Source organism: Lytechinus variegatus, chromosome 12, assembly GCF_018143015.1.
Source record: "Lytechinus variegatus isolate NC3 chromosome 12, Lvar_3.0, whole genome shotgun sequence".
NCBI classification, from domain to species: Eukaryota; Metazoa; Echinodermata; class Echinoidea; order Temnopleuroida; family Toxopneustidae; genus Lytechinus; species Lytechinus variegatus.
This window is the reverse complement of record NC_054751.1, coordinates 13,890,002-13,912,315: the sequence shown is the minus strand read 5'-3', so window position 1 is coordinate 13,912,315 and position 22,314 is coordinate 13,890,002. Positions and strand designations below refer to the sequence as shown.

Here is a 22,314-nt window from a genome sequence, read left to right as displayed (position 1 = left end):
ATTCTCAATAATGGTGCAGTTTGTGGTGCCATCTATCATAAAACATACAGTTGGCAAAGATTTGATTGTGTAATTGCCTCTAGTACTCTTACTATTATATATTTTTAATAAAAATAGTATACAATTCTTGCTTTCTCCTATATTTTTTTGTAGCATCCTTCATTTTGCCTGCTCCTTTGATTAATAGAGAATATCATGATATTCCCTTTATATTGTATTTACAACTCATGGGTTATAGTCTGGCAACATCTTCTCTTGTATTTCTGTTCGTTTCTGGAACTCTTCTTTACTTGTAACAGAGCTAACAACCTTCAAACATATGTGTTGGATAACAGTACAGGCGTATTTGATATCTAACTAAAATGTCCTAAAAGGTCTAATGTAAAAATAAATCATGTGTTTGTTGTTCTTGTATCATTGTCCAATTCATTTTTTTTTGGGGGGGAGGGGGAAGTTGCAGCAACAACAGTTGAAGTAAGGGAAGAAAATAAGGCTGATTTCACATTGTCAACATCTGGATCTCTTCATCCCAAACTAAAAAAAGAATGTATCTGTCTTTTAAAAAAGAATAATTATTCACATATTTGTATCTATGTCGAAAACATTTTGTATTATTGAATAACCCTATCCTTTATATCTATATGAATATGTGTTAAAATATATAAATTGTACAGTTTTATTTTATGCTCTCTCTTTTCTTTTTGACAAATATTGATATTCACATTTGTATGTTTACCGCCGTCTGCCTTGATTCCTTGTAATAACATATATTGTGTGGTAAATAGTATACATTCTTTGTGGTGTCTCTTTCCTAATTCATGATATTTTTAAAAGTATTTAACATTTTGATTTAAGTATATTAAAAAGTTTTAGCATTATTTCCTATTTGTTTCTGTTTGCTGGGAAAGCCTTGCCTGACATTTCCTCTATGTGCATGCCCAGCTCAGAGGGGGGCAAAATCAAGCAATCAATTGCTCTCTTTGAAGTACGGTGGTGTAGAAATCTCTAACATTGTGTATATATGGGGATATTGTCAATTAATTGTTTTATATGATGATGATGATATTGTGAAATGTTCCTCTTTCTTTATAGTGCTTTACATCTCTAAGAAGCACTATGTAGATAAGATATAAATGCTGAAATGTCAATGTTTATTGGTTTCTTAAACAATAGCATTGTATTTATCATCCGGTGCATAAGTTTGGAATTAACTGAAAAAAATGAAATAAACTCTGTCCGCTTTTCTTAAGTAACTTTAGTAACTGTCTCATGATGATGATGGAGTATTCTTGAATTCATGCTGAAGATGCGACATTCAATTAATTTTGCTAAAAGCAGAATTTGTGTTACTCCTGTGATGAGAGGTGTGACACTGTGTAATGCATGCTGTTACTTAAAAATTAACTGTTATATTAACTTTTTATAGTAATGGTAATTATATCCTGGTATTTGGTAACAATGCAGAGGGCTCTGCAGCCAATCAAAATCAAGGTGTCCATGGTAGTTACCATAATTGCAATTTAATGTAGTAAGTTCTTATGCTGCAGTTTGATGCCAATGGAGAAGTAGTGATATAAATCAGGAAATAATTATTTTTACAAAAGGAAAGATGATTAAGTAATATTTTCATAATTCTTTAAATTCCTTGTACTATTTCATGCTCAGTTCCCCACAGTTGGTTCCTGTATATGTGATGTTTTTATTCTTCTTTGATTGTCTTACAGGACCAGACAACATACGTTTGGTAGACAATGGGCGGCCGACGAGTATGATGCCTCAGCAAAACCCGCATTATGTGCAAGGTAACGGAAACTTGTTATTTTGAAACAATTTTTACCACCAAGATCATTCTGTTATATATTCTTATTATAAGCACATAATAAATGAAATGAGTGAATCTTTTGAACCATTGCCACAATTTATTGCTTGAAGAATGATATGATATCTCATTCTTTTTTGAAATACTTATAAAAAATCATTTTGTAAGCTTTACGAGTATGCTTACTGCTTCCAAGGCCTAGTAACATTAAGCTTCGCAATTGATCCTGTTCTAATTTCCGTAACTGCTTGCATTGATTATTGTGTATTATCAATCACAAATATTACCCCTACAATCAATTTATTAACTTTATGTTACAGGGCCTTGGCCAATTCCATCATCTTTTTTTCTTTCCATGTCCCATTTGTCTCTTGTTCCTTATGTTTCTCTCTGTCTTCCAACTTATTTTCTCTTTTGGTCTGTTTCTGTTTCACCCCGTCTGTCCTTCTTTTCATCTTTCTTGTATTTCCCTTATCTCCCTCCTATCCATGCATGTATCTTCTTTTCTTGTATCCTCTCTTCTCCCCTTTATCCTTCTCTCATCTCCTTATCCATCTGTTTATATTCTTTTCTTGTATCCTCTCTTCTCCCCTTAATCCTTCTCTCATCCTCCTCTTCCATCCACCCTATCTGAGTCTTCTTCTCTTGTATCCTCTCTTCTCCCCTTTATTCTTTCCTCATCCCCCTTTTCCATCTACCCTGTCTGAGTCTTCTACACTTGTATCCTTTCTTCTCCCCTTTATCCTTCTTTCATCCCCCTCTTCCATCCACTCTTCTTCTACACTTGTATCCTTTCTTCTCCCCTTTATCCTTTCTCATCCCTCTCTTCCATCCACCCTTCCTGAATCTTCTACACTTATAACCTTTCTTCTCCCCTTTATCCTTCTTTCATCCCCCTCTTCCATCCACTCTTCTTTTACACTTGTATCCTTTCTTCTCCCCTTTATCCTTCTCTCACCCCCCTCTTCCATTCCATCCTATCTGAGGTTTCACTTGTATTCTCCTCCCACCCCTCTTCACTCACTTCTTATCACTCCGCCTCTATCATATCTCTCTCTGCTTTTTTATTCTCTCTCATTTCTGATTTCCCCATTAACATTTTTTCACTCGTTTACATTCTTTGTCTGTATGTCTACAATTATCCATTCAATTCTTCTCTCTCTCCGCTTTGCTGTCATCCCCATTTCCCCATTCCTTTCCTTATCTCTTCCCTCCATCCTTCACATTTCTTCCATTATTCATTCATCCATTATATAATATTTCCATCTCTCTCTCTCTACAGATGAGCCCATCATGGCATATAATGACCTAGGTCGCCCCATGGCTCCTCCACCAGCCTACAACCCCGGTGAGCCTTTTAATATACCTCCTCACGATTACTACTTCTGATCTACCTGTACATCCAATCAGCCTTTTCTTTAATATTCCTAATATTATTATTACATTATCATCACAATGAGCTGTAGTTTACTTCTCTGTATTCTCTGCCCTGTTTATACTCACTTGTACCATTTGCCCTCTGTGTATAGCTTGTGGTTTTAATCATTTTTATCATCAACTCCAGACAGCTTGCATTTTATGATCAAAATCATTATTTATTTATTATGCAATATGGTAATGTTCATAAAACAAGCTATTTGGTGCAAATCAGATTGGAACGAGTCAATTCATTTTGTCCGTTGCTAACTTAAGAACCCATCTTTGTAATATCTGTACATGTACTTGTCTCCTTTAAAAGTTGATGCACTAGCAGCATATGAAGTCATCTTTCTTTCACAATAGTTTGAGTTATATGCTTCTGCGATTTTAAGGCCTATTCATTTCCTATTGTATATAAATGGTCCCACCTTTCAAGCAACGAGGAGGGATGGAAGTAATGGAATGCTTCTTTGCCAAATACTTGGATTTACGCATGTACTTACAGCACTTGGGGATTCCACACGAGGTGATTGGGGTGGCTTCTGAAAATAAAATTGTGTAAAAAGACAATTCCATAATGTGAAAGAAGGAACCAAATAAACTGGAAATCATGTGTTCTTTTTACACAGGTTTATTACCTTGTTAGGATACAGACCTTAAGAAAATTCCCATCATGAGGGATAATTTTTGCTTGAAAGTTCATTTTTAAGTTGTTAAAAATCCGGAATATTTGATCAAAAGAGATCACTGTTTTTTTTCACTCCTGGGGCCCGTTGCTTAAAGAGTTGCGATCAAACGAAACTAAAAAAATCTTGCGATACTTGATTTTCAGCCAATGAAGCACCTGTAATCGGGACTTAGCGCTTGATATATTTACTTGCGTTTACATGCAACTCTTTCTGCAACAGGCCCTTGATGTGTTGGTTCCTCTTTAAATAATTCTAAAAGCTACTTTACGCAGATTTTATTTTATTTGACTTTGCTTCCGCATACATTTGTAATTCCGAAGCTTCTTTATTCCGGAGGTTCGTTATTTTGAAGGTTCGTATTTCCGAATGTTCGTAACTCCGAAGGTTTGTCAATCCGAAAACAAAATAAGGGTTGTAATTCGTTAGTCGGAAAATGTAATGATTAACAAATCTTTTTTCGTTTTCGGACTAACGAACTTTCGGAACAACGAACCTTATTTCGTTTTCGAATTAACGAACCTTCGGAACATCAAACCTCTTGTCGTTTTCGGATTATCAAACCTTCGGAATAACGCCACAAATGTTCGGATTAAAGAACCATTTTCCATTTTCGGAGTAACGAACATCAAAGTATAGGCGATTTACGTTTTTCGGAATTACGAACCTTCGGAATAAAGAACCTGCGGAATTACGAACCTGCGGAATTACGAAGTGTAACCTTTGCTTCTATGGCAATTGAAGAGAATATGTTGGACTGTTGACCTTATGACTAAACCCTCATAGCAGTACATTGCCAGTTCCCCCGTGGGTTGAAAGGCATACATACGTTAACAAGTACAATGTAAGTGGGAATTACATACACATATTGTACATGGTGCATACTCAGTGGTACAATTCAAATGTAGCCATTCAATCTAATATAGAAAATAAAGGCTTATGTCACATATATTTTCCTATAACCTCTTCTCTTCAAAACTGAAGTATATTCCAATTTCAAGACATTTTTTTACAAGGATGTAATATTCTTGCTGGTTCAAGAATTATGTTTTTAGTGATGAATTATTATTATTTTTTTGTACTATGAAATCATAGTGTGCTCATGCCAACCTCCGCCTACAATTGTTTTCTTCTCCAGAATATGAATCGTAACTTGCTCGTGCTGGAGGGTTAACGGTTTGAAAACTTTAAATTATGCAAACTAATAATACTTTGCAGCATTTATGGAATGAAAGCAATTAATTGCCACTAACTTCACCAGTTTGCCAATTGTCCCGTAGAAAACAGACTTTTTGTTGGATAGATGTATGTGGAATTTATGTATTTAATGGTTCTTTTTATTAGGAAAAAATTAAATGTTAAAATATATCAAACATATTTAAAGCTTTAGGTAATTTTTTTCTAGTCAGAAGTTTTATAACAATTAGAATGTTTTGATCCAGAAAATATTGCCCTCTGGTAATTTGATGACATAGACTTTGCATTCAAATCAACATTGTATTACATGTAGATGTGAAAAAGGTAATATTGTTTGAGGAGATATTCACATTCACTTTTATTCATTAATGCATAATTTGCATGAAATATACATTTAGCCGAATAAAATATAGAACATAAAATCCACATGCTGATGAAATTATTATTATAAATTGCAGCTTGCAATGTCTCAAATATCTTTTGCATTTAATCATTTAAATCTATTTGGTCCCTGTACTTATGCTAACAACTCTAGAATTGTTAATGTCATTGCACATTATGAGATGTAAATAAGTTTTTCTCATGTGAGTGTTTCGTGGCAGTTGTCAACACCGACAATCTTTGTGAAATCCATGGTTTTCATTGGCTGAGAATCACTGAGATCTGACTGTTACTGTGGTAACTGTCTGAGCTGACAACTTTCATGAAATACCCCCAAGATAAATAATTTCTGTCTTCTAGGTGTTTATGTTGTTAAACATACTGCATTTTAAAATTCAACTCTGCAATGATAACACAAAGCGAGAAAAATAATGAGTACTATTTTGCCTTAACGATTACAAATGTGATGTATTGTGGTTGAAATTATTTGAACGTTATTTGATTGATATAAATTCACCTTTTTCATGGACATGAAGTTCTATGCCTTTTTGATGTGGCATGGAAATAACCAGAGTTAGCTCTCAAAGAATAGAATGACAGTGCTATGATCTGTACTTTAGATCTAGAATATTCAAAGAAATTGAAAGAATTGGATAGGAAATCAGTTTCAGAATCATGGCAAATGAAATTTCTCTCTTTCATGTTTGTGTCACACCCGGTAGATTATTTCAACACACTTATAAAAAGCACAGACAAAACTCGATTTCATAGGACTGGATTTTTTTTTCTGCAAACAGTATTTAAAGCAGCTTACTAGTACAAGAAAAGTCTTGACAGTGTCTTAAAAAAATGTTCATAGATAACAATCTATGTCATAGTGTTTTATACTCCTGTATGTATTTGTGTGTGTGTGTAAATATACCCTTTGTATATCATGTTGTAAATGTTTGCACCTGTATTGTTCATAGTTGTAATATTTTTCCATATTTGCCATCTTTTTGTACAGAGTTGACTTCTTTTTCACTCAACATATATCTTCTCTTTATGTAGATGTTTTTGAAAATCTTGCATCTGATTGATGTTTTTTCCTTCAAAATGAAGGAAACTGGGTATTGGATATGTATGAGGCACAGTACAGTATATTGTTTTGTTGTTGTTATCGAATAAATCCAAGTCCATGGATACATTTCTTGCCAATTTGCAATGAAAAGTTCTTAGTCCAAATATCCTGCACCAGATACTTTGCAAGCAATTTTTGTTTTTGTTTTATTGTTGTTTTGACTTTTGCTCAGAAATTAAATGTTTTATTTTGTTCTCTTTCTTTCACCCTTTGTCCTCTAAAGAATTACATGCATTCCGAGGTTTGCCTAGATACAGGAATACCTAAAAATATACTTGAGGTTTAGCTCTTTCTCCAACAACTAATATCACAATTTCAAATCCAAAATGACCCTTAACATGTTTAGACTGTCATTTAGTCTTTAACTTTACCATGAATTTCATCTTGCCTTTATCCATTTTTTCCCATTTTTCCTGTTTCAATTTGAAACTCGTCACACCATAATATTTTAAGTAAAAGTATTTATATTTTTCAATGGGATTTTCTCTGAATTTGTTTCGAGTATCTCCCTTCATAAAAAAGATCCTTCATTCTGTATTCTTTTTGAAGTGCAGTGAATTGATGCGTTGACATTGGTTTATGATTTAAGCTAACAATTATTATTTTTCTCCTTAGGGTGGTTCTAGATCCTTTCAGATTTCATAAATAACTGGCCTTTTTTCAGTTGAAAACGATTACTATTAGAAAAGTACATATAGACCCTATAAAATTAATACATGAACATTGATAAAATAAGAGTAAGAATGGATGTGTGTGTATTTTTTTTTCAATTTTCTAAAATGGATTACCATGCGATTTATAATGCTGATTTGTTTTATAAAAAATAATTTTTTAAACTCAGTCTGATTTAGAGCCATTTAGATGTTTGTCAATATCTTTAACTTCTAACATTTATTTAATAGGGGTCCTTTATTCTGAAAGGATGATTAAAAATAAGTGCCAATTTCTTCCTAATTTTACGACCAAGTCTTAATGTGCACTTATTAATTCCTTTATTGTGCCATTGGTTTCACCACTACACTGTTTTGTTTGCCCTGTGTGTCTTGAAGTGAGAGGATCCATTCCTTGTTAAGTGTGCTTCCCTGATTATTGAAGTCAATTAAATTAATAATCAAGTCAAGTCACTTTCACAATTTGATGTCAGATTATTCATTTTTGCAAAAATTGCCAATTCTCAATATGTTACTAAATTCTGCAATCTGTCAACATCAAGGCATTAATATCTCTTTTACATCGATTACACAATAGATGAGAATAGTCATAGTACTGATAACATCAAAGACTCTGATTTTAATGTTTCATTGTTCTTGTAAAAGTAATAAGTTATTATATTCTATAGCGCTTAACAAATACTATTCAGAAGTTTTTAAGTGCTCTACAATACATAATTACATATGCAGCACAGATTAATCAGCTTTATTCTCTACCCATTTGTCTCAGAATAACAACTCACTTTCATGATCACTTCAGCTACCTTAAAGTCTTGATTATTTACAGCATTCTATTAAACACAAGTACTTAAAGGGCAATTCCATAAAGATTTTCAACCATTTTATACGTCCGACCCCGTCTTTCTCAATTCTTGCTTCAGTTCATAAATGCCCCAAGTCATGGCCATCTGACAGCATTACATACCGTCATAGGAACCAGAAATCAGAGACAAAAAATTTCACGAAGGTCTCACTTACGTTGGTTCGGACGTACATATTTAATGGAATTGCCCTAAAGTGGGCTAATCTCCATGAACATACTTCAATATGCTAAATATTTCTTATTTTGGTGTGTGAGTAACTTGCCTCGTCAGGAAAATGATTGCAGTGTGACGCACTCAGATTAACATTTTAACAGTTTTAACTTTAACTGCAGTATGATCTTTCATTATAAATGCAGTATTTCATAGTACTGCAAAATCATCTCCTTACAAGTATTGATGCTGTAAAACTTAAGCACAGTAAACTCTAAATTTCATGGATTTCAATTTAATCCAGCCAAACATTTGACTGGAAATTAAACCATAAATTTTCATTTTTAAAGAGAAAATCAAAATTTGAAAAATGTTAGTTTTGAATGCAGCATGATTTGATATTTAAAGATGAGTCTTGATTAATCAAATTAAATCCAGGGTTTGACTTTTACTAACAACAGTTAATCTGGCGAGCGTTTCATCAACAATTTTGCCTGACAAGTTGTCAGATCTGACAATTTTCATTGATTCTGATTGGCTGAGAGGCACTGTTACTATGGTAACTGTCAGATAAATTGGGACTTGTTGGATAAAGCGTCTGACAAGTCCTTTCGTGAAACGCTCCCCGGATTATTAATTCCCTTTTATTAATTTAGAGGAGTGAAGATCATACATTTCACATAGATTCCAGGATAGCCAACATCATGAAACTAACTTTAACCTTCTAGTATTGTAAATCAATTAGTCATGTACGGATTGGGTGAACTTTGATGAACAATTTCATGAAGTTTTGATCTCATTCTCATCAAAGAAGATAAATCAAGCGAAAGATTTTTTCCTGAATATACAATTAAAAACTTCCTTCACGTAATACACTATTCCATTCTTTCTATGATGTATGCGGGGCATGATGCAAAGAGCCTTCATAAAAACATATCCAATATTTTGAATGTTTGACATCCCAGGCAAACTCTGATTGTTATAATTTGTGAGTCAAGTGCTGATCATGTGGTCAAGTCTTTTAATTGGAGAAAAGAATGAATCACTGCTCTTTTATTTTTATTATTCGTAAAGGTAGAGCTGCAACGAAGAAAAATGTTGAAGCCAAGCAAACATTACTTTTGAGAGCTTGTAAAATATGGAATTCAGACTTTTATGTATGCAGGAATTAGTCTAACCTCATGGCAGGAATATGTAGGCTAATCACACATTTCCAGATTATCTAGACACTTATCAGTAGGCATTCCATCAAGATAGACCTATGGCTTTTAGATTGACAAGTAGCAATTTCAAGATTCTATGAATTGGACTTTCTTGAGATGTCATTTATGATCATTCCAAACAAGAAATCATTGTTGATGATTTTTTTTGTGTGTATATACGCCTCATTTATGGTACATTCGATATAATTTGATACCCACTCGAATGGAATATCTCCTAACGGGAATTTACAGTTTTCAGTAGACAATATATTAATTCCATAAGGTTGTGATTTTTATTCAAATTGAGATTTTGGGAATTGACTGCAGACACTTTTGTGTATCTTTTATTTCCAGTTTTTAACCGTAGGTTAAATAAAGCCCCTGTGAATTAATTTAAGTGATTTATTTGACATTTTGATAAATATCAGTCATCAGCCTACTATAAAGTGTTATTAGAAATATTCGATAAAAGACCAATATCTGCATTGGAATTATTACTATTTTACATCAGGGTACCTTAACATAAGTCTGAGCTGTGATAAACTGTTTTTTTTTTGGTGATTTCCATTAAGCTTTCCTTTGTTCAAACTAGTACTAGTTCAAACCTCCAACACATACATCTCTATACATTGTAAATGTACAAAATGTTTTGGGAAAACTGAAAAGGAAAGCCGCCAGAATGTTCTTACATTGCACAACTTTGAACATTTATGTAAAGGTATCTTAATGACATTATTGATGGGAATTTTATGGAAAAGGATAGGAAAGGAGGAGTTTTGAATTATTAAAATCTGGAAGAATTACATCAATCAACATTTGGAAGAATAACATGTAGCAAACATTAAGGACTATAATAAGCTATATATTCTCAAGGAGGATAGTTTGGAACAAACTAATGATTGCTAGAAAATATCACAGGACTTAATTAACTGTTATTTGCTAATTGTTAATCTTGTAGGATGTATAATCCAGCTTTTGCAAGTTAGATGAAATATGAAACCAGATTTTTTTAGAGTGTTGGCAAGGCAGTGCTTGTATTGTGCTCACAATAATTCGTTTCATTTGGTCACAACGAGTGATTTAATTCAAATCGAACTTGGACTTAAGGCTCAAGTTGTTTTCATATTGTAGATATACATATATAAGATCAAAACATATCCAGACTTGTTTTGCATTTTGCAAAACAGGACACTTATTTTTTTTCCCTTTTTTCATTTGTTTGTTTATTCAATCAATGCAGCAGTTCAGTTGTTTAATGATACCTTTCCTAAATATGAAATCCTCTAATTTCTAGGAAACAATTAAACTATATATTTATTGTGTTAAGTATTCTTTACAAATGATTTTTTGTATTTTTTTTTAAATGAGGAACACTGTTATAACTGATATATTGTTGACTACTTAATTACACTGGGCCCTTTTACATTAATTATTATTTATAATTGATTGTTATATTAATTACAATCAATTGTATGTTCTATGTGCCAGGGCCCAGTCGTGATTGATTGATGATTTATACATGTACGCATTCACTTATACAATGGAATTTTTGATGGCGCAACGAACTTGTTTTTATATATTGTGCACTGAGGTTAGTATTTGAATGTGAAATGGGGCTTATTTTGTTACACAGATTAAAAGTGCTACATCTTTTTCTAAAAAAAATCTTGAAATTGGATTCTTGTTTGTCTGTTGTGTACTCAATACATAGGAACTGTATCAGCAAGGAAATATAAGATTTTAAAAATATATTTACAAAATCTTACATGATAAAAAAGGAAATCCTAGATGATTATGGAAATTCACCTTAAGTTATTGAAATATAATAAGTGAATTGGAAATTATGATCTTAAGTATGAAGGCATATTTCCACATGTTTATCTTTATAATATGTTATAATTTTTTTCATAACTAATGTGTCATATTTTCTTTTTTCTCCTTTCATATTCATTTTTCCAAATTGTTATATTCGTGAACTAAATTAAATTCTAATTGCTTTGTTTATATTGGTCATTTTTTGAATTTGTGAAAAATATTCTTATATTTCCTTGCTTGTATTTATACATTGTATTTTACGGTGTATAAGTATGAAAATTCTTACTAACCAATCTTCCTACATACTTGTTCTGATCTGGGTATTGTATTTTCTTATTTTAATTTGTTTATTGTTTTCTGTTCCTGATTGTCATGTTGTTACCCAACCTTTTCTCTTGTTTGATTAATATTCCTCTTTGTTTCTGGCCTTCAAATTTTGAATCTATTTTTAGGGAATACTTGTTTCCTTTTATTGCCTATTTTCCTTTGATATTTGTCCCCCATTGATTCTATTTAATTTCTTGTGCCAATGTGTCTATTTGATTTCTGTTCTTTGTTTTAATGCTCTATTTTTACAATGTGTGATTTCCCCCTATATTTCTTCTAACTTTCTTTGTAATTCTTTAAAAATGTATCCTTCCTTTTCATTATTGTGCTTAAAAAAATTTCTGTTTCTCTATATGTCTGTATTTTTTTCTCACTTCTCACATACACATTGCCTTTTTACTTGTCTGTTGACTTGTCTGTCTCTGTTCTTTCCTCTCCCTCCCCCTCTTTCTGTCCTATGTCCTTTTCTTGTTACGGTGCATCCTTTTTATGTTTTAATTAATTTACACAATGTCATATTTACATGTAATTGGTTCCTGAATCCTCTGTCACTACCTGTTGAACCGTGTGCATGCCAATAAATATATAAATGGACGTTGACACTAATTATAAAGTGCAGGTCGATCAAAAATAGCAAGGAATAAGTTGGCTGTTTTCAAGGAAATGTTGAAAGACCAGGAGGAAAATGGTAGGCAAGCTATCAAAATTTCATTTCAAATGGTTTTATGGATGTTTTGTAATAATGTGATATACTTTTTGAAATTCAGATTCCAAAGTTGATGTGAATGACATGATGATATTGCATAGCTGAAAAAAGGGGCTTTCACGCTTGGTCGTACGACTGTTTGGTTTCAAATATTTTGCTTGTGATTGCAAGAGTTGCAGGTACATGTAGTCAGATAGCCAACTGTGAAAGTCCCTTTTTAGTGAGAGTGAAAGAAGTTTGAGATGATATGCTTAAGATGGAAATTATAGGAAAAGAATATATTTTAAGAAATGAGAATTTTGGCCCATTGGCCACCTCTTACTTTGGCTATCATGGCCTGGGTATAGTTTTCATAACCATTTTCCTTTTTTCTAAAAAAATTCAAATGCAAACCATAAAAACATGTAGAAAAGGTAGTAAAATTTAATTTAGTAAAAGTGAAATTGGTAAAAGTGTAATGGTATCCGAAATAAATTCATACTAATGTGAGGTAACCAAATTGTACATAACCTGACTTAAGGCGGTTTTTTTGTCTGTGTGATGCTCAAAATTTTGGCAAAACTGTGGGGCTTATTTGCTTCTTAAGACATAGCAAAAAAATCCCATCTGCACAGATGGAACAGTCTTGCATAATAGACCACACATAGGCAACACTTTTTGGATTGCCATTTGTTCTTTATATAATATGTTTGAAATTCATTGCCCAGCTCAGATCCTGCTCAGATCCTGCTCAGAATGATAACTTAAACTTGTAAGACAGCTTCGGTTCATGCATGATACAAGCCATGCTGAAGCACGATTCTGCAAAGATATATAGTGTGTCCCATAAAAAGAAACTAATTTTCTGATTAATAGATATATCACCGTCAATATATTTTGATATAAAATGTGAGTGAGCAATCTCTTTCTCGCACAAAACTGCCAGATCCTAAATACATCTTGACCCAATTGAGAGTACTGAGTACCACACTTTCCTTTTTTTGTGGGACACACTGTATATATTTTTCACCTGACAAGCTTTCGCAGGCCCAAGCACATCGACGGCAGGTGGGGCCAGTCGCAACGGAGTCCTGTTTGGAACGTTTGGAGACAGACAGATGTCATTTGAAGAGGGTATGGATGAGATTAAGAACAAACCTTTTGATGAGATTGGAATAATATTGTTTGATGTTTATTTGTTTATTTATTATTTTTGGTCATATGCATTTTTGTTCCTCTGGCAATTAGGTATTGAGGGTTAATATCCACGAGACAAATTTCATTCAAAAGTATCATTTTTTATGTTTGCCTGTTAGAAATGTATTAGAGCAGAAAATATGTGAATTAAGTACACATTTGATATTTTGCAAAGTAAATCTTATATCATAATGAAGAAAAAGTCTCATCTTTTTCTGAAAGCAGTAGACCAGCACACTGTTGCAGAAAAAGTTGCTATAAATTGCAACTCTGAATATCAAATGCAACTTGATTATCAACATATTAGATGCACACACTTAGAACTTGTGTTTGACTTTATTGAGATGTAATTATAAAACAGCTTGGTTCCTGAGTATGTTGTAAGGATTTGCCTTCACATTTTTGCACTAAGAATTTGTAGTTTTGGTTAATAGTAGAGTTTAACAGTTTCCATCTTTCTCTGAAAGTAAACATTTACTCATTTTATGTTTTGTGTGGCCTTTTCCCCCTTTCATGCTCTCTGATGAATTCATTGTTCCACTTGAACCCCCTTTCCTCTTCCCTTCACCAACGTTGACCCTTCTATTGACCCCATCTTTGATAATTACCCTTCTAAGCTACTGCCTCACCTTGCATTTGACCTACATTTAATTTGTAAACATCGTCAAAATCACTCAAAATCTTGTATTAATTTGAGATATTCATGGATGTCCCTCATTTGTAATATACTATTTTGATTTTCTTTCAATGATCCACCTGGTTCTTTTCACTCCTAAATCGATCTCTCTCTCTCAAAAAAAAAATCAAATTATTGCTACCATTGAGCACAATCGCCATTATTGAAATAACTCTGAACACTGATTATCATTATATTTGTTATCATAATCATCAATATTATTGTGATCATTATTACCACTATTACCTTCCTTACCAATATGACCAATGCTATCATTGAAACCAACATCAATACCACAAATGACACCCAACACCACCACTACAAACCACCACAATCATCATGCCATCATCATCATCATCATCATCACCATCACCATCACCATCATCATCATCATCATCATCACCATCATCATCATCATCATCATCATCACCATCATCACCTCAACCACCATCACCACTCCCACACCATCATCATTATCATCAATGTCATCACCATCATCATCATCATCACCATCACCATCACCACCACCATCATCATCATCATCGTCATCACAACCACCATCACCACTCCCACCACCATCATCATTATCATTAATGTCATCACCATCATCATTATCATCATCATCACCATCATCATCACCACCACCACCATCATCATCACAACCACCATCACCACTCCCACCACCATCATTATCATCATTGTCATCACCCTCATATTATCATAATCATCATTATCACATCCACCATGACCACCACCACCAACAAAAAACAACAACATCCCCACCATCTTCATTACTACCACCGATATCAACATTCCACTCTCCCCCAACCGCCAACCACCACCACCACACCCATCCACCTCTTTATTACCCCCTCCTCTTCATACCAGGAGAATGGTATCAATTCCAGAACACTTCTAATATGGCTAGTGCACTGCAGCGGTCCATAAGCAGTAGGCAACCGTCTTTCGACGACCGCAAATCCTGGTGTAAGTGTATAGTCGTATAATAAGAGCTGGACATAAGTTGTAGATTTTATTCCATTAACTAATGCTAATGGCCTGAAATGCTTGCACGTGGACATGTTGGATGCACTTTTTATTTTCAAAACTTAAAATAATTGCACTTGCATGCATGGTACATAAGAATGCTCAATTCAAATGATGCGATTGGCTGCACATTTTGTATAGTATTTATTTTGTCAAATACTTGTATTTTATGAAAAAGAGAACAAAGGAACAGAAAACAGATATGTTTAATCAAAAGTAGAGGAAGATCTTCCCTTTTTACTGTTCAATATCCTTCAGAAAAATCGAGATTTTTGCATATAAAATTAATTTAGATTGATAGACCAGGAAATGTCATTTAAATACCTTTTCACATTTCTTTTTAAACATCAATGATTGGTCTTACTAATCAGTCATCACTTCTCTTATATACAATTCCAATGATTTCAAAGCTTTGAAAACAAAACAATTTAGTATTTTTACGGACAATAGATCAACCTAATAATGTACCTTGTCAGTTATTGTCTCATGAACATCATGGACCCTTTTTAAAAAACATGCAACTTTTGTTACTTTGCCATTACAGTAAATAACATGAAACTTGGATTTTGATTGGCTGCTGATCCTTGTTACCATAGTAGTTATAATGTCAAAGTTACCTTAGTTGTAACTCTTTTTGAAATGACCACCTGTTGATTTATTACGGACTAATTCTTGGTTGAAAACTTTGTTCCTCGTCTTGGTCCCCCTTTCTAGCCCGTCAGCAATCCAGTATAGACAGAGGTTGGCTATGGGGAAGGCAGCAAGCTATAGGTAGAAACTAGAAAGAAAATGTTCAGTGTTGACCCACTGATTTGGTCTCCTGCAACAATTGCTCTGAAAAAAATGAATAAAAAACAAGTACAAACAAAGATAGGATGAATCCCTATGTTAAGGGCAATTATCTTTATTCATTGTAAATAAAGCCCAAAATGTGAATGATATTCATTTAACACACTCGGCACAGAGACACTAAATGAAGGCGGAGTCAAATAGCTATATAGCTGTTTTGTAAGTTACTAACATGAATGATGTTAATAATAATATAGGGTATTTGTACAGCACATATCCAACTTGTTAGGTACTCAAGGTGCTCCTATATCACCCTGGCCAGGCTAGTCTACAGATTTTGGTTGTCTCAGCCTTTTGAGGAATTACTTGCTCAGAACCAAAACACATTTACCTGACCTGAGTTGAGTGCAGCACATTGTGGATCAATTTCTTGCTGAAGGAAATTACTCCTTGGCTTGGATTAAAAGAAGGGGGAAAACACAAATAAATAAGGGAAAGATCATTGTATCAAAATGAAGAAAGATACTGTATAAAGACAGACTATAACTTTTTTGGTGTTGCTGCTGTTTTATAAAAAGCAAGAGCAACTGTTGCAGGAGTGAAATACGGGGACTTAGTGGCTTGCTGGTATTAAGTGTTCTCCTTTTTATTAATGTTGTGTGGTTTTCCATAGTATGTTTCCCTCTTCCTTTCACATCGCTACTTAATTCTTAAAAAATAATTGTAATGTTTTCATATCAACAGGTTTATCCTTGGTTTAAAAAAATCCATGACATTATGATCAGGCAGCAGTTGCACCAATAGAAAATTTGCCCTTAAATTCAAACATCTAATATAACCTTTATCCTTACCCTAACTCTTATTCAACTAATTGTAGCATTCCAATGCAAAAGTCAAATTACAGCCATAACACTATTACCCAATATCTTCAGAAAAATCATGGCATAAGTTATTATCGCAGGAGTTAATGTGGAGTCTCCTTAAAAGCAACAGGAGCACATTACAATTAACTTTAAGGTTTCAATCCCACAAACTTTTACATCACATTGGGTGTGATTTAAACAGAGCCACTGACAAATAAAAAGTCTGGCCAAATTTGTATGGTTTTAATATACATGTTTTTAATTAAGAAATGAAATTGACCCAGTTTTGTGTGAAGATGGTTCTAGTTGTAACTGGTATGTGCAACATGTACATTTCTTTCTTATTTTGGGAAGATTGATCTTTCATTTATAAGTAATATGTATACTTGCATAGTAACATTTGTGCTGATATGTATGTTTTATTCTGTGTATATTTTGGTTATTTTTTTTGTTCATGGTTGTTTCTTCTGCATGTTGTTACAAGATGATATATCCATATCATTCAATTCATTTCAACTCGGGATTAGACCTTTAATACTCTGGTAACAGAGCCCTCTTCTATTTCTTGGTTTTATTTCTTTTTTAAGTCATCTTGTAACCTTGGATCACTGCTATGTAAGGCATGGGTAATTAGAAGCTTATGCCATGTTTGGAGATCGAGACCAATCAAAGCCAAGCTGGCTAGATAATAGTTTCACTGTGAATATTACCTACATGTATGTACCTGCACCAACATGGGGCAAGGAGAACCGCGTTGATATACGTCCAAGTGCAATACAGTTGTGCTCAAAAGTTTAGTGAACCCCTTCACAAAATGCATTCCCTTATGCTGTGTGTTGAATGTAGACAACAATACTACAATGCTCGGCAAGCCCAGAGAAACAAACTTTATTTGAATGTAACATGTTGTCACCAGACTTCACAATTAAATATCTCACCCATGGCAGAACTTGTAACACTTTAAATATGTTCATTTTCTGGTGGGATTCATTCAATTTTTAGCACCACCTCACATGATACATTACCGGTGTGCATTGATATGCCTTTGGATCTACCCGAACTGGACCAGATGATAAACCGTTGATATTTTAATTGTTTTTAATGCTTCTGGCCTGTTCACATTGAAAAAGCGAATCTTTTTGGTGTCCTTAACTGAACTGATTTATTTTATTATGATCATTCTTTTTTGTATACATGTATGTGGAAAGTGAACTTTGGCTTATGGCATGAAATAGTCACTGGCAGTAGTTGGAGCAATTAGTCTTAATGTCTTCTTATTCATATTTGTAGCCTATTTCACATGTCATAACATTTCATTTAACATACCATGCCTGCCTTACACCTCATGCTTCACATGGAATAACATCTGAAAACTTTAAAAAAAAAAGATGAAGACCATTTGAGCCCAGATACAGGCCTGTCACACCGTAGTAGAGACTCCTCATTCGAAGATGGTAAGAAACCCCCAAGTACACAAGTAGACTGGTCTATTTCATTTTAAAGACGATTTTATGTAGGGTATCAAACTCGTTAAGATACAGGCCTTTTAACATAATAGTGTATGATTGATGTTTAAACTTCATGCAACTTTGTACAAGGATGTCCATAGACTTACAGTTACATTTTATTATAAATAAAAAGCATTTCATATATTTAATGTGATTTTTTTGGGGGGAGACATTCTGAGCTAGCCCAGTTGCCTCCCTGCTTGTCAGTAACTTTCTGTATTTCATTTATTTGTAATCTTGCAAACAAATAACTGTATTTTCAATTTAATAATGAAGTCTATACTTGTAGATTTTTTTTACAAAGAAATAATGTGTATGCTTGATCACTCTCAGGAGTGGCACGATACTTTGGAGGAGCCCATCACAACATGGGCCCCCGAAATGGTATTGTTTATAACCCAACCAGCTTGGCCTACTGCGAGTGGCACATAACTAATTTTAAAAAAACTTTTTTGTGGTATAAAGTTTCCTCTTCATGATATCTTTTTTCCATATGTCCTCCTTGCTAATATGATTTCAGTTCATGCAATCAGATCATTAGAATAGTGAAACCCATTTTATTTCATTTCCTGACATAACATAAACCTTAAGCAAGGCATTCTTTCTACATTACTTTTATATCATGCTGACAGTTATACTTAACATGCCTTTTTTTTCTTTGCTTTTTGCTTTATCAAGTATTCTCAGCTAGTGGGAGATTAAGTCCCATGATGTATCGCATGCCCTCCGACCCTTTTTCTAACCTCCCCCCTCCCCCGCCCTCCCTCCTCTGTGCAGCCATACACCAGCACTCCTCAGGGTACTACCCCCAGGAGCCATCCCCACCCCCTCCTCCCCCACCCCCAATCATCCCCATCTACTCAGTCCCCAACAACCTCCTATCCCCTCCCCAGCAATTCAGGCCGTCCGGCCGTCGCTTGGTCAGGCAATACAGGACTTCGGCTTCCCCGACTTTGCCAATACGCATCATCCCTCCCCCTCCCGATTACCCTCCAGAGCCTCCCATGAGCGATACATCTTCCCCGTCGTCCAGTCGATCCCCACCCCTGCCTCCCCCACCCCCTTCCCCTCCCCCATCACCCCCTCTCATTGCAAGTTCTCCCCTCCCAAGACCGAGACCTATACCCCCTCCCAGACTCTCTGTTAATGTTGATTAATGATTGTCACTAATTTTTATCTCCCTTGTTGGTTTTTCAAAAAAGTATTTAAAAAATCAATTTTTAGCAAAATATATTGATCTTTAGCTAATGTTATGAGTTTATATTGGAAAAACAACGAAATTTTCATTATTGAGACTTTCCTGTTTATGGCCTAAACACCCTCCCAGACTCTCTGTTAATGTTGATTTATGACTATCATTTTTTTCTCCCTTGTTGGTTTTTCAAAAGAGTAAAAAAAAAAAATGAATTTTTAGCAAAATATATTGATATTTTCCTACTGTTTACATGGGATTTTTTTGGAAATTTTCATTATTAACCGTTTCCTTTTTGTGAAATCACAGCTGAATCAATCTTACCATTGCAATTATCATGATAATCATAATATCAAAATGATTTACAAGAAATTAACAGATAGTTCATTCTCGGTAAAACAAATACCCTGGCATGATAAAAAGGATTTTCATATTGAAATGATAAAAACCCTGTCAATCATCTAATTTCTGTTCTTACTTGAAATGTAATTCAAATTCAGTTTCTCATTTTGACTGGATATGGTAATTTTAAATTTTGAGGTAATCAGTTGAATTTTCAGTGGCAAGAAGTAAGTAAACCGTTTCAATACCAAGTAACATTCTAAAAACACAAACCAAGTTGTCCTTTCCCTTTATATCTCTTCATATGATACATTCTTACCTTTCTACTCATTCTTTTTAGCCCCTTGTTTTTACTGACTGCCCCTTTCCCTTCCCTCACTAAATGCAATAACAACTATGTGCTGCTGTAGGTACACTGTAGGTGCATGATCCCTCGGCTGCTCAGAACCGCTTTAGCAATGCCCGCCCCCCTCCCCTCCTCTTCCTTTCATCCATCCATCGGACGATACCATGCAATCCATTCCTTGCTTCATCCGCACATCATCCTGTCGATGCCTGTATATCAATTGCTTGAGCTTCTCATTAGAAAGTGACAACCAGGTATGCTTGTAGAAAGAAGACCTAACCTTTTCTTTTTTCCTTTCAATTATTTTATTTCATTGTATAGAATTATGAAGGAATGATTACCAACATGAAAACTTGAAATTATGAAACAATGGGATGATTGAAATCACTTTGAATATGATAAAGTGAATTGAATTGATTTCAATTCTTATTTATCTACAGTTTAGTTATTGTAGCTTATCCATGATAAGGCTAAACTATGGTTTATATGATGTATCAATATTTTTTGTTGGAAAACCTTTAAAAGTTCTCACCAAATACGAAATTTATTGATTTTTTTTATAACACAATGGGAACTATACATTGTTAAAATAAGAGTTGCTTGTATAATGACAAACAAAATAGTCTGTATGAAATTGAAATAAAAAAAAACTATATGTCACTGCTCAGATATAGTCCCAAGTCCCAGAGCTAGTTTTTGGAATATCTTGAAGCATTAAAATGTTTAAAAAGCATTTCTCCACAAAGTCTTGTCGTCCAAACAAGAATCATCTTCTCTTTTCCCTCTTGACTTACTGTCTCCTCAACCTTTTTTTTCTTTGTTTTTTTTTGCAGGTTATCCCAAGGGAGCTCCGCCCAATCTTCCACCCATCGAGACATCTGGAAATGCCAGAGGGTACTACTACGGGGGTCAGAGTCAGCCACGCCCGTCCTCTGGGTTCTATGAAGACGTGCCCCTTAGGGTGGACCTGAGCTCTCCTCCACCCAGGAGCAGCGGTGGAGGAGCTATCAACATGTATGAGTATAACCCACAACACAACAAGCCATACTAGATGGAGGTGATACAGCACTATCAACATGTGCAGGCATAACCCTAGAGTCCTACAAATGCGGCCTTTTGATGGTCTGAAAGTATGGCCAGTTTGAAATGGCGTTATTTTCCCCTTTTTCTGCAGCCTTTACCTTAAAAAGGGGGCAAGACAAGTCTTCCCTCATCCTGTTCTGCTCCCTATATTCTATCCAAACTTACACACTGCAAAAACTCCAGTGTTGATTTAACACCAGCCCGGAATCTATATATGTCCACACCAGAGAAGTATTGAAACAACACCAGCTTGGAATCAAACTGATGCTGTTTTAATACTAATTGGTGTTGTATAAACACCTATCTGGTGTTAGACCAAAACAAAACCGATGTTGTTTAATACTTCTCTGGTGTGGACTTATAAAGATTCCAGGCTGGTGTTAAATCAACACCAGAGTTTTTGCAGTGCATGTACTACTACTTGATAGTAACCCAAGTTTGTATTGTTTGAATGAATATAGTTAATCTACCTCTTCTCATTGTAATTCATTCATCTGTACACACAACCCTCAAACATTGAACTAATTAAATAAGTATTGGTTGAAAGAAAAAAAGTAAATACACAGAAAATCTCAAATTAATTTGGAGGAGAGAGTAGAATGACCATAATCATCCCAGTGATATAAAATTTGTGATACAAAGTAGAGAAAAACAATATTTAGAATTGGGATTAAAACATGATTAGAAATGATATCCCCCTTTAGCTTTGAATAGAATCATCTGCAAAAATTATTGTGTCATATGTATTCATTGCCTTTATGATCATGAATAAATATGGTACTATGTGCGTAAGATTGCCAAAGTTTTACTATGTGTATAGTTATATTAGATGAACAGTATGTATTTGCTTTCATGTGTAATATTCATGTGTATGTCCAAAGCAAACGTTGCATTAAAAATACGAAATGAAGATTTAAAAATCATATTCATGTACAT

The 22,314-nt window shown here is 34.2% G+C and overlaps 1 protein-coding gene across 4 annotated transcripts in view; it reads left to right on the top strand.

The window, feature by feature from the left end:
• The window catches only part of LOC121424800 (prominin-1-A-like), a 108,662-nt gene extending 87,295 nt beyond the window's left edge, over positions 1–21,367 (top strand). For 3 of the 4 annotated variants that reach the window (XM_041620583.1, XM_041620581.1, XM_041620582.1), the window contains 8 exons: positions 1,725–1,802; positions 3,102–3,167; positions 12,270–12,338; positions 13,374–13,469; positions 15,097–15,195; positions 15,970–16,026; positions 18,296–18,361; positions 19,094–19,587. In XM_041620583.1, the coding sequence (XP_041476517.1) occupies positions 1,725–1,802; positions 3,102–3,167; positions 12,270–12,338; positions 13,374–13,469; positions 15,097–15,195; positions 15,970–16,026; positions 18,296–18,361; positions 19,094–19,572 (1,010 nt within the window). In that variant the 3' untranslated portion in view covers positions 19,573–19,587. Of the gene's footprint in view, positions 1–1,724; positions 1,803–3,101; positions 3,168–12,269; positions 12,339–13,373; positions 13,470–15,096; positions 15,196–15,969; positions 16,027–18,295; positions 18,362–19,093; positions 19,588–21,128 lie in introns of those variants that run through there. The other variant, XM_041620584.1, reaches the window with a different exon arrangement.
• The last annotated feature ends 947 nt before the right edge of the window (positions 21,368–22,314 follow it).